We start from the raw sequence: 13,440 nt of genomic DNA on the forward strand, positions 1-13,440 counted from the left end.
GGTGCTTAGGGACATGGTTTAGTTGGCAGTGCTAGGTTAATCGTTGGTCTGGATGATCTTAAAGGTCTTTTCCAACCTAACCGATTCTATGATTCTATGATTCTACATATAATTTCTTTTTTCATTTTCTGGATGAGTAGCAAAAAGATTCAAATCTTCTCTCAGGAAGGCTGAGTTATTTGCTGGTATCACCAATGCTGCAGCTAGTAGCAAATTTCAATATCCTCCATTTGATATTCCAGCCCAAATCATTTATATGTTGCAAATAAAAGGGAAAGTCCCATCTGAAACTAAAGAAGGACGAGTAATGCATCTGTTATTTCCTTTTTTTCCATTCCTAGAGACTCCTCCATCCCTGTATCGGCTTAGTTTATTTAAGATAACAATCTCCAAGCGAGACCTTCCCAAAGATCATGATAATAAGCATTGATGAAAGGCAACATACACTATCCGGGTATCTAGAGCCCCATCTGACAACGGCCGGGTCCCAGAGGCTGAACTCCTGCTCTCCGGGTCAGAGGGGGCACAACTGGGAATCAGCCACACTTCACTCCTCTATTTCTGGGGCACAAGGCTGCCTGACCTCTCAGCCACAGATTTATGACAGTCCCACACTACGAGCAGGATACTGTAAAGCACTTCTGCGATTTAGAAGCCGAAAAACCATTTTCACAACAAATTTAGGTGCTGAGGCCAAATATTTCTAGTAAATACAGCCCTAAAACAGGCACGTTTGAAAAACTAAACACAGCTGCTCTATTACACTCAGATGCTCAAAGAGCCGTGGTTCCCACTGAAATCAGTGAGAACTGGATGACTAATTAGGAGTAGCCAAGCAAGGCTCTTGGCAAACTCAGCCCTAACAGGTTATTGCCTCCTTAGCTACCTAAATCTCAGTGAAGGTGATTAAATCCTTCTTTGAAAATATTAACTTTTTCTTCCCTTCAGAATAGTGGATCTTAACTGCCTTATCCTGCCACCATTTTTATTCAGAGCTTATCCTGCTCTGTGTTTTACAATTTACTTCCCAGCTGATAAATCACATAAAAATAAAATTTCCATCTTTTTCTGATTTTGCATTTCTTAGGGAAATTAATTTCCATTCTGCATCTCTGAAGTGGAATGAATTTCCCTAATAAAATGCGTGCATTGAGCAGTCACAATACCACTGCCAAGTGCAGACTGTAACATCATCATAAAATGGTGCTGACCACGTTCCTAAACAATGTGAAAATTATCTGTACTGTAAGTCCTGTAAGAAAGAGGAACCACAAAAAAAGAATGACAGCTTTCCTCATAGCACTTCTACTCAGAGATGCAACTATCAAATGTGTTGGGAAACAATTCTAAAGGGATGAAATGTAAGAGAAATATAAGGGAACAAATATAAGGGATGAAATATAAGAGAAAATATTTGCACAGTATCAAACAAATCAGAATAAATATAGGTATTTTACAGATGAAAACTTTTCCTCCTCTACCAATAGGTGATTGAATTGTTATTACAGGGCAGATCAGAGTACATTTGGGAACCAGAAATAGTCGTATGTAAACACAGTCATGCTTATGGGTAGAAAAAAGTGTATTAGGGAACTGTGCTTTAGCACCAGTAGACTCATGAACTAAAGCATTCTTGCGTAACATGGTCACTGCATTACCCTGCCAACTTCTTTCCAGTTTCCTTATCAGAAATTTGTAATATGTGAAGAATAAAGGGAGAATCCAGCTTCCATTTTACAGTGGCTGCCTGGCATCTGAGTATCCAAGCGTTACACCAGCATTTATGTGATTGAGATACGATCAGTAAAGCTCATGGCTACAGACCACAATAAAGCATTTCTGTTCTTCAGTAAAGGCACCTTCAGCATTAAGTCCATTTTCTGCATCAACCCTCATAATATTATGTCATATACCTAGTAAGTTCCCTAGTTCTCCTGGATTTGCATATTGTTTGAAAATCACTTTACGATTCTTACAGGAAAAATATTCTCAGATACTGAACACTCCTTTAAATTCAGTTGTTAATATTGTTAGTGGTGGTTTAAACAGAAAACTCATTTGAGCCTGCATGCATTTCTGCAGGGGGAGTATTGGAGAACTGAATCCTTGGCTCTTGGCCTGCTTTTTACACTGGATCCAGACCTAGAAAGAAAAAGTGAACTCTCACATGAGTGGTCTGGCTGTGATATTTTGAACCTAACTGCAAAAAAGCCCTAAAAGCAGTGGACCATATGCAATGTCTAATTGATTAATCCTACTCTTCAGGTATTTCTGTTATTTCTAGTAAAAAAGAATCATTAAAAAAATGGTTTCTCAGATTTTGTTTGTTGACTATGAGCCCTGGCCTGACCTCAGCCTTGAATTTAAATCCCCAGTAGAAGTCTGAAATTAATCCACCTCTGGCTTAGTTATCAGTAATTATAATTATTAACAGAAGTATCCAGTCAACGAATGGCTTTCAGTGACATGGTGTTTTAACTTAGAATAATGGATAAATAAAAATGCAATTCCTTCTTACCTTACAGTATCTTTTCCCATAGCAATGCAGGATCTGGTCCTTACATGGGCATGGTAAAAGACACAAGCCCAGCTATTTGCCTATATACATATGCATTTGCTCAAACACTAAAATTCCACATATTACAAACCTAAGCAGTTGACAACTGCTCCTCCTGTACCAGAGTTGATGGTTTGAAGCTTGCTTTCTCTGCAGCTAATCAGTGGAGCGGAGTGAGAGCAGCAGAAGCGGCTGCCCTGGGAACACTGGCACTAAAGCTCCAAACCCTGCCTTGCACATCAGTGCTCCCAAGACGTGCTGGCTCCCTTGCAGAGGCCATGCTTTCACCATGTGAAATGGTCCGAGAGAGCTCCCAGACTATACCACGGAAGGATTTAGTGTCCTCCCATGGTCTCTCCCATGCAGCATGAAGGAAACCTGCTGTTGGGAGCTATCAGACCTGGAGCTAGCTCCACCAGCCAGAGCAGACTCAGAGGAGAATGTCAGCTGGTTCAAACACTGTGATTTCTTGAGACATCTCTCCAGCTACCTGCCTGTAAGCTGCTGTACCCCGAAGAGGTTTAATGGGGCTGAAAGAAATACCTTCTGCCTATTGTCACAGGACTTAAAAGCCTGGACCATCACCAAAATAGGAAACAGAAAACCTAAACTGTGAATCCAACCAAACAAATTGGCTGGATTATAACTGTGTTGGGAAAGCCCAGCTTCTATTATACCTGGGTTGCGTGCTGCTCAGCACTGCAGGCAATCGGAGCACAGCAGCAGTAGGAAACGACTCTGCAGGGAGCAGCCTGCAAGCCAAACATGGCCTAACCCGGAGAGGACAGTACACAGAAACAGGGAGGAGGCAAAGGTAGGGCACATGAAAAGTTGTAAGGAAGAAGCTGAACGCATTTGTAAAAGGGCCTAAGGGACTACAGGGAAATGTTGGTTTCTTTTAGGACAATAGGAACAGAAACGAAGGGCACAGCTTTGCAGCTGAATTACTGCAGTATACATGAATTACTTACTGCATGTGCATCATCGTGAGTCGTGGCTAAGCAATTAAGGGCATGGATACCTCTCTGCACATCCCAGCTGTGAAGTAAACCTGACTTTTTTGTGCCTCCTCCCTCAAAGTTTAAGCTTCCATGTTTTTCTGGCTGGGAGCACGTGCTCAGTCATTGCTCTGCAGACATGCAATAACTCAATGGACTCTCTGGGCTCAACAACCCAAATGCCCATGGGATTAAGGCTACGCTCCTGAAAATTAGTTAATTAAACTCTAGGTCAGGCTTTGTCTTATGAGGCTGAGCTGCTGCAGAAAGACAGAGCAGGTGATCATGAAACTAAAGACCATCTCATTGTGCTCAGAGAGAAGACACCTGAAAGCGGCACAAGCAACTCCATTCTGCCATCCCTTGGTGGCTGAGTCCCTCGCTTGGCAATATTTATTCTCCTTTAACCCAGCCAGTTGAATGCCATGTCTATGCTGATATATCAATATACGAACCACCTCTGCACTGAGGGCTAAAAGAAGCAGCTGAAGAAATAGATAAAATAATTAGGGTAGTCTAGATGCTGCCCTCAGGCTACACCCCTACCACCCCCAGTGAGATGAACGATGGACCATGAGGTCCAGGGAAGACTGAATTCATAGGGCTTGGGCACCACTGGCTCCCTGTCTCTGGAGGGGCTTGGCAGAGTAGCAAAACAAGGGGATAAATCAGGGTTTTCTCTGGCTGATTGTGCTCCTTCCTGCAGTGACTGCCGAGGCTGAGAATCACCCTGGTGGTATTCTTCCCTCAGACCCTACACAGTGGTCCAGTGAGCCCCAGATCTCCTCCCTTCCCCCTCAGTTCACAGAAGAAAAACACTAAGATGTTTCCGTTGGCTTTTACATCATCTTTTTGTAGAGACTAATCTTCAGTTTCAACAATACATCTTTTGTGAAGCGCTCCCAGCAGAAACCTTAGACACCTTCCCTAAGATCTGTTTGCTTACAGAAGACGAGGTAGGATTTGTTTAAACCCAGCTAGATTAATGTCTTGCAGACATTAGTGAAGTGAGATTTAATCAGGTTATTGCTCTACATTTTCCAGGGAAATAAATCACACTTATTACTAGGTTGGAATAAGATGCAAGGCTTGGGCTGAGAAAATTTAGTCTTTTTTGTTTTTCCGGGGGGGAGTGAATGGATAACTTGAAAATTGCTGCAAGGCTGTCGAACAGGGAGCTCAGCAAAAGGCCCTCAACAACTTGTAGGAGGGAAAAGAGAAAGCAAGCCGTAATAGCTAGTGCCAGCCCGGGGGTGGCCCTTGGTCCCCATTCCCTGCCTTGTGGAGGTCCAATCCTGATTCTATTTTAATCAGGCCTACTGCTGTAGGGTCTGTATCAGTACAGAAAGCAGATGGGAGTGTTAAACAGTGTTTAAAGCAGACTCCCGAGGTCCATTTGAGATCCTCCAGGTGAACTCTCCCAAAACCCTGGGGACCTCACTCCTCTTCTGGGTGTCTGTTTCTGCCTGGCACATGGGGATGTCTCCTTCCATCAGAGGGGTGTTGTGGGATCAAGCAACCTTTGCAAACCTTCTTAAAGACCCTAAATGTAAACTGTGATGGTCAGCAGGTCTCAGAGCGTAGTCATATCCTGCTGCAATAGTTTCTAAGTTTGCAATATGTGTTTAACAATGAACATGCAACTGTATTTATTCACCCAGACATTTTTCTAAAACAAGGCTGGCAAAAAAAAAAAAGCAGCTCTTTTTCCAGACCTTTGAAAAAAAAATTTCTCATTCAAAAAACAAAAAAGACTTCGCTCTCAGCTATGCTTGCAGTGTTTTCTTTAGTACAATTGCTAATACATCCTCTTGTGTAAAATCATGTATGTGCAAGAGACGAAGTTTGGGAAATCAAACTGCAAAGGTCCTCTCCTCTACACCAGCAGGGGAACAGACGGCTGAAGCCAATACAAATCTTTCCGCTAACTACAGGTTTGCATGCGCTGAAGTGCCTAAAACCCCAAAGCTTTACATCCATCTCCCCTTACCCAATGGGCTGTGCAAACACTGGAGAAAGCAAATTACAGCAACACAGCCTGCAATCAAGTTTCAAACCGTGCAACAAAGCAGCACAAAACACAATGGGACCAAGTCAAAATCTTATTGCGGAGCACAATAAAATATATCCTGTTCGGTATGAAGGAGAAAAGGAAATATCAGGCGAGGCAGCACAGTTGCTTGTAAATACCCTCCTACCAACGCTTTCCCTGGATAAATTAGTCCTCTGAATGCTGACTGCATCAGCATGAATCAGCCTGTCTGCTCCAAGGTAAAGGCTATGAATCTGTTTCGTGTTCAGTGGAAACTCTTTTCCCAGCCTTTTCTTGGCTTCCTGCTTAGAAAGAATAGACTCTCCAGAGACAATTTTGGATCTGGACCACAATTTTGCTCCCTTCAGATAACTAAGTATCTCTGGGCAGGAGTACATTTAAAGAAGCAACTGGTAATTATGAGCCAAGTGCTTACTGGCAGGATTTCCCCCTGCTGCTGAGCCAATGCTTTTGGGAACTAAATGACTCTTTGGTGATAATTATCAGGTAAAACCCACAAGCCAGGGGAGGTTCCCTCATTAGAACCATCAGCAAGAAACAATGCAAAGGTGGGCGGAGGACGGCTGAAAATTGTGTCTGAGGGTTGCTTGACTCCCCTGTCCTCCACACACCCAACATGGTTGTACGTAATTGCTGGGCATTTTCTAGGTAGTGCTTGAAAACTACAAAATCTGTTCCCACACCTACAGCAGTAATAAAACCAAATGACCTTTTCTTTCCAGCTAATCAAAATGAACTGAGCAGCACTGGAGATGCATCACAGCACTTACTCTTTTGGAGGGTTAAGGTCTTCTGGGCGAGCCTCGAAGAACCTGAAGACTTCATCGCACTGTGAAATGTGAGGAGGAAGCCGAACCAGCGCCTGCAAAACAAAACAGGGAGGGAGAAGCACTTAGAAAAGTCAAGTTCGAAACATGGCCTCAAACATCTAAACTATCACACAAGAGGAGGCAAAACAGTCCTGGCAGGGGGAAAGGAATACAAAAGGAAAGCATCACGCCTGGCTACTTACCTGAGACGAAAGGAAATAGCATGTCTTGACTGCAAATGTCAAGCAGGATGCAATGAATTCAGACAAGCAATGGTTCTTGGAGTCAGCCAATGTAATTTTTTTGCCATGTGTACAAGAGCAGAATTTGGTCCACATGTGCAAAACCATAACACTGAGTAGGTAAGTGCTCTGTGGCTGGGACAGTCTCCGTGACATGTGTTTGCATAGCATCTCAAACAATGCGGTTAGGGCTTACAGGCTTTATGGCAATGCACAGAAATTCAAGCAGTGAAAATTTACAGACTCGACGGCCACTAATACAACAGATTAATGTGCTCCAGAAAGCTTTCCATTAAGTACTGTCAACAGAAAAAACAGAGTTCGCTAAAAAAAAAAAAAACAAACAAGCAAAACAACAATTTGCTCCCAAATTAACAGGAAAGGAAGTTTGATTAAGTGTCTGAAAAAAAAAAGGCAGAGGCTATTTCTGCATGAAGAAGGCTTCGCAGCACATCCTGGCTAACAATGTCCATGCACTCTGCAAGGCACAGGTATGCAGCGCTTGTCGCATTCAGCAATAGTTAAGTACAATTTGGGAAGCAACCACATTATGTTGAAGTGTACTGGAAAGCAGGACTTCAAACCAGTGAGGCAAGCACGCAAGGCAGAAACGTGCTACGAATTTGCTGTTCAGAATCTAGAGTTTGATGGTGCCAAAAGAGGCCAAAGAGCTGTCCCCACCCCACAGAGATGGGTCAGCAGCTCTAAGTGACATGACTCTGAGATTGCCTCCAGAAATGACCAGCAGGAGAGGAAAAGAGGCTGGAGTTCACCTCCTCCTGTGCTCAGTTATGTTGAAAATAGGCCACAGGTTAAACATAGACCAAGCTTCTTAGAGGTGCTGTAAACCTGTTCCACTAAATGAGATTGTCTGGCTCTTCTGCTAGTTGAAAGTAGGACAAACAATCTTGAAAGACGTATGAAAAACTGCACCAGAGCTAAACGAAGGTGCATTAGGGCGAACTCGTTATACCAACCCATGAGACATCTGATTGATCTTGGTCAGACACACCAGAAGGCCCAGCTGAAGCACGAAGGCAGGAAAGGGCAGTTGGTTACCCTCACAGCCGTTTTTAACCAGGCTTTCGAAGTGGCCAGATTTGTTTCCAAGACCACTCCTGCTTGGGGATATGAAGGAAAAGAGCTGAAAAATGAAAAAATCCTGCTCTGAAACTGCAGGTCTCTAGTATTAGATGATGGGGTCTTGTTTTGAGGTGGCCTGAAATTCAAAGCCAAGTGTTTCTACACCTACAGCTCTCCCTTCCCTGGTGGAGAGATGTTATAAAAACACAAGGAAAATCCATTTGAAATCAGCAGGTCTGTGAAGAATGAGGCCCTGGCCTTTGGTCACATGCAACTGCACTAAAGAGCAGAAAAAGATACCTCGCAGTAAGGAAGCAGCATCAGATGCAAAAGCCAGGCAACAACCTGGCAGGTCCAAGTGCCGGGGCACGCGTACAGAGCACTACTGGTTGCTCCACTAACACAGGGTGAAACATAACAGGTGGAAAACTCAACAGCTTTAATTTGAATGAAGGGTGCCCTGGTCCTCACTGCTATCCACTCAATCTTGCCTAAAAGCATAACAAAGGTGTGAGCTCTCTGCCCTTATTCCTAGCGTGCATAAACTCAAGCATCCAGCTGGCAAATCAGGACTAACACTGGGAAGTCAGGAACTGCCCGGGTATAGTAACAATCACAGCATGTTGAAAGAGAAAGAGAAATGCCTCGCCAGCACAGGCTAACACGGACATAGACAACATTAAAGCATGTTTTATTCATCTGCATCTCAAGCAGGAGACAGACTTACATAGAGAAGCAATGCTGTCTAACCAACAGTGGATGGGGCTGAGATTTAGTGATGGCTCTATTACTAACGCCCTTCTTGGTTCGGGCAGGTTACTTAACCTGTTTCCATCAAATTCAGCAGGGATGTATCTTCAGTTACCCATTTACAATGCTGAGCAATAACACTTACCTAATCTGCAGAAAGGTTATGAGCGTCAGATATTTGATATCTACAGTGTGTTTTGAAATCTCAAAGGGCTTGATCTTGTGCAGTCAATGGGGCAAGAGCAAGCACTGCAAATGATACGTATCATTACTAGGGAAACACAATTACCCAAGTTATACCTATCACAGGGGGTCCTGGACATCAGACGCCTTCTCAGAGAGTCACCACTTCCCTACAGGTTGCAGGTGTTCACCCTTTCCAAAAAACAGGCTACAGATGTAATACTGAGCTGGAACACAGAGTAGCTTGTCAATGATGGAGGAGCACAAATCCTACCAAGCTGCCACGGAGATTTGTGTTTCTAAATCTTTAGAAGCTTTAGGAAATCTGACCCCCCTGAATCAGTGGTACCCACCTAGAAATCTCCAGGAGCACTGTGTTCCGGCTGGGCCAAAGGGGGGTAGTTGAAAAGCACCTCTGTGACTCCAGGCTTTCGCAGGCAGTGGATAAAAATCAGCCAAAGCCACTTCCACACCCAGCCATCCACCTTCCCACCCTAAGGACACGGCAGCCCTGGGGCAGGGCAGGCTTTCCTGCTTCTGAATCACCTCCCAAAGTACTGCAATTTTCAGCCCAGTGCACGGAGGTGAAATGAAGTCCACCCGGTAGTAACTTGCACGTTTTTCGGGGAGCTCAGATATGTCTGCAGCCAGTCAATTTTTACTTGTATTTGTTAAGGAACAAAACCTTAAGAAGGGGTAAGAAATGCTAAGAAAGGGTAAGAAAGTGCAAAAAAAGGTGTGAAAAACTAGGCAGAGTTGGTCTATTGATTTTGGACAGTGGCAGGGAACAGCAACTCTTTTTTCAGAAACAAACGTCTCTTCAGCAAACACACAACATCCACCCAGGAGCAAGCCAAGTCCAACGCGATTCCAGTGAGCGAACAAAAAGTGCATTGAGGAGATGAGGGACACCGCTGTCACTCTGCAAGGGGAAAATGCAAGTTTCTGGCATTTCCAGCAAGACAGTTCCAGGGCAAAGCTGCAACAGCCTGAAAGAAAGACCGCAGAGTCAAGGAAAGAAGAGTGAAGAAAGAGGAAAACAGATGGTGAAAGGATGGAAAGGACAGGGAAGTGACATTCTTCCTGGGATGTAGAAACCAGAGGTAAATGCAGACAGCTACAAACAGCAAGCATCCAGAAACAGCAAGGAATTTGCACAGGAAAGGTGAGAGATAAAAAGTGCCAGCGAGCAGAATTCAGCCTTGCACAACCACGAGTATTAACAGTAATAGCATGTTTCCTTGCTCGGCATGCAAAGGCAGACATGCACTGCTCAGACCTCACACGCTCCTTAGGAGATATGCTTTTATGTGTTATTTCAGGCGGCAACGATGTTTGTTTCCCTATATTACAGGTTTCAGAGAGTCTTGCAAAGTGGATGATTTGAAAGGCTATTAGAAGCTGTAACATCAGGCAGGGCGTGAGCAAGCAGCCCTCGGCACTGGGGATGGCCGGCTACTCACACAGCGCCAGCTCATCCGCAGGCAAGCTGCTGCACGCTGCACACAGCATCCGAAGCAAAGAGAGCACCAGGCACAGGCAGGGGTTCATCGCTTAAGGTTATGTGAACTGCAGACAGCTCCATGGGACTACATTACAGCTCAAAGGCTTCACAAAATACATGCACATGGTATAAAACCATGAAGGTACTTGCAAGGATGCACTGAGGGCTGTGTGTTGCATTTATGCAGATACATTTATAAACAACAGACGCACAGACATGTATATGTAGAGATATACAGCGCGCGTGTAGGCGTGTGTATATATACGCATAGAATGATATTCACTCCACTGAACTTTATATGTCTAAAATGGGAGACTAGTCACACTTGTCTATCAACTTGTATAATCGCTTAAGAAAGACCAGCACCCTCAGGGGCTGCTCTGTCCACCTCACCATGGACATCTAGCTCTGGGTGGGGTGAATCATTGACTGTCTCCCCGCAGCCCAGTGAGGGAGTTCAGATATATCGTTCTTGGATCCCTAATGTTCAGTGGGGTTAATCGCAGCTCTGCACACAAATACACAGAGACAGCTGACAGTACTGCATGGTTATGACTCCCTGACTTTTCATATTAAGTATCCTGTTCTCAACTGTTTATCATTTTAATTAATGTTAATCATTAGTGCCAGACATTTGGGAATGGCAACGAGTCCAGCAAGGGGGAAGGTGCAATTAAAATCGTTCATTTCTCAGAACAGAGAAATAAATTGTTTCACCTACGTAAAACACTTTCCATTTCTGTTTTGTTGAGAGCCTCAAGTAACTCCAAGCTTGAACCCAAAGCACTGAACTGTGGAGGTTGGATGGCAAACACTGAATGTCAGATAGAGACATGGAAGAAGAGTACACGGTGGTGACTCAGACTGGAGAAGAAGTGGAGAGATGCAGCAATAAATGAAGAGCTGAGGGAAGGAGGAAAAGAGGGTGCAGAGTTTTGGAAGTAACTGGGACATAGTTCTGGGCCTCTGGCATGGAAGGACCATAAGGCAATGGAAAGCGAGGCTCTATTCCAGGTGCTGAGGGGCATTGCAAATAATTAACTCTCATTACTGCAGCTGGTCTAAACACATCAGGATTCTGAAATGTAGATTAAAAAATGACAGATAAAGTTTGAAAGTTTTTCACTTAAACTCTTTCATTCTTGACCAGGACTAACTATTACTCCATCTTCAATCAGCACTAGCTTAGTTGTACAATGGATAGACAGAAACGTCTGTGTATCTGTCTTGACAGGTTCAAGGATTAAACCTTGAAAGAGAGGCAGGACTGGGAGACCAAGAGGGAGGTAATTACGTTTTTGAAGTGTGGTCTCTCACACTGTGAACATTAATAAAAGAATGACCAATATTTCCTGGCACTGATGTGACTTGCTCATCTAATTTTTATTCAGGTGGTGTGCATTTGGGTACTCAAGCCTCACTATAGAAAAGCCTCTAAGCTTCTACTTAAATCCACCTCCAGTCAGGACAGCATAAAGGCATGTGACAAATTCAGGTTAAGTGTTTATGACAATGGGACTTCACGTCTTAAGAGCTTCCCTGCACAAAGATGCTTCCCTCAATTAGGACCGACACACACAAAGATGCAAGTTTGCAAATGCTGGCCTGAGTCTTCCCAGAGGGCTGCGTAAGGAGAGAGTGGTGGTTTTGTGAACCACTGACCTGAGAGGTCATTCTTGAACACAGGACAGTACATACCGGACAAGCACACACCACAGGTGTTTTTGGAAGATCAAAAGCTTAATAAAAATGCCCCTGGCAAGGCAAGGCTATGAAGTTGCTCTTTCTTTCACACTGGCAAAAACTCCTAAACAAATTAAGAAAACCAGGCCCAATGAGCCCAGAAGACCTTAAATCACACTAAACTAATTCCAAGCCTACAGTTAAGAGGGAAATCATCTAGAGATACCAATTCCAGTGGGCAGCACACATTTACTGGCAAAACGCAGTTTGTTCACTAACTCACTCAGATTACCAGGAAGGATGTCCAGACCCTGCACTTTCATGTTTACAGATGAGAAAAGTCCTGGAAATCTTCCCCCGTGTGTCCCACTCCTCTGTTTTTCATTGCAACTTCGAAGTTTCTTGCAGCCTTAGCAAAAATACTGGACTAATTACCTCTGTGATTGCATTTCTCTAAAGTGGTACAATGCAATGAAGAATCACCTAGGTGTGAGGAGTTGGGTGCTGTAGGGTGCAGAGGGCTCATGCCCCTCATATAGAACATTCTGCAGACCTTCCCTTACTGCCAAGTATCCCCACAAACTCTCAGATGGCCTCTGCCTGTCACTGCTCCTGTGCCCAGCACAGGAACCACAACACATCCAAACAGCAGAAGACAGATCTGCTTCTTAGCCATGCAAATCATGCTGTGTCAGAGACAGTCTGCAAAAACACAACAACAAATGGTCGAACATTTGCACCGCTCATTTGCCACGGCTTTGTCTTTCCAGGGCAGGTGAAATGGATGGAGAACTCCCATCTGGCAAAAAAATTACCATGAACTTTGTGTCTGAACTTGCCTCCCTCCCCTGCTTCCTCACGGATTCCAGTGGACAAAGGTCTATTGTCTCATTTATTCATTTTATTATCCCATGTCAGATTTTCTCCATCAACTTCACCCACATCATTCCAGCATAATTCTCTAAATACTTCAAAATAAAGTATGTTGTCTGCCTACCCATTTTAGGACTAGCATGGGACATCAGCTTTGCACTCTTTTATAGAAGCAGGACTGAACTTGTCAAAATGATGCTCTTGCTCTACAGTTCTATACAATTCTCTAAAGAGTCAAAACATCCACTGGACAGGGGAAGAAATGCAGAAAACAGCTAACACTTCCAAAGAGGTGGGCATGATCCCACTCTCAAGTCACACACATGCACCAGTAGCTGCCACAGAATAGGAAACAGTAGTGAGTAATATTATTTCAATAGCAAAAAAACCCACCCCAACATTTTCTCTTCTTACACCAAGAGGGGATTCATTGCATTTCACTTCAGCTTTCTAGAAGTTGGCATTGGAGCTAAGCAAGTCACTCAGGTTCCTTCTGTATTTACAGCTGAATGGAGAGAGTCCCTGTCTCTGGTTTAGGCTGGTGAAGTGAGGCCACTCTGGTTCAGACTCACCACCTAATTTTCTGTTCCCAATTCATAGCTTTCTGTCATTTCTGGTTAACTTCATATAGGGATGGAAAGATTACAGTAAGGTTATGAAGGTCATGTTCCCAGAAACCTTTTAAGTGGTGACCTTCGGTGAAGG

General features: G+C 43.9%; 1 protein-coding gene across 1 annotated transcript in view; it reads right to left on the minus strand.

Moving 5' to 3' along the window:
- Nucleotides 1-6,378: 6,378 nt before the first annotated feature.
- Nucleotides 6,379-13,440, minus strand: part of LOC104075221 (SH3 and PX domain-containing protein 2A-like) — a gene marked incomplete at its 3' end in the record, with an annotated part of 75,297 nt that continues 68,235 nt past the window's right edge. Inside the window, exon 5 of the mRNA XM_009575650.1 lies at nucleotides 6,379-6,470. Coding sequence (XP_009573945.1) covers nucleotides 6,379-6,470 — 92 coding nt within the window. The remainder of the gene's footprint in view (nucleotides 6,471-13,440) is intronic.

The sequence above is a fragment of the Fulmarus glacialis genome, unplaced genomic scaffold (assembly GCF_000690835.1).
Source record: "Fulmarus glacialis isolate BGI_N327 unplaced genomic scaffold, ASM69083v1 scaffold13374, whole genome shotgun sequence".
Classification (NCBI taxonomy): Eukaryota; Metazoa; Chordata; class Aves; order Procellariiformes; family Procellariidae; genus Fulmarus; species Fulmarus glacialis.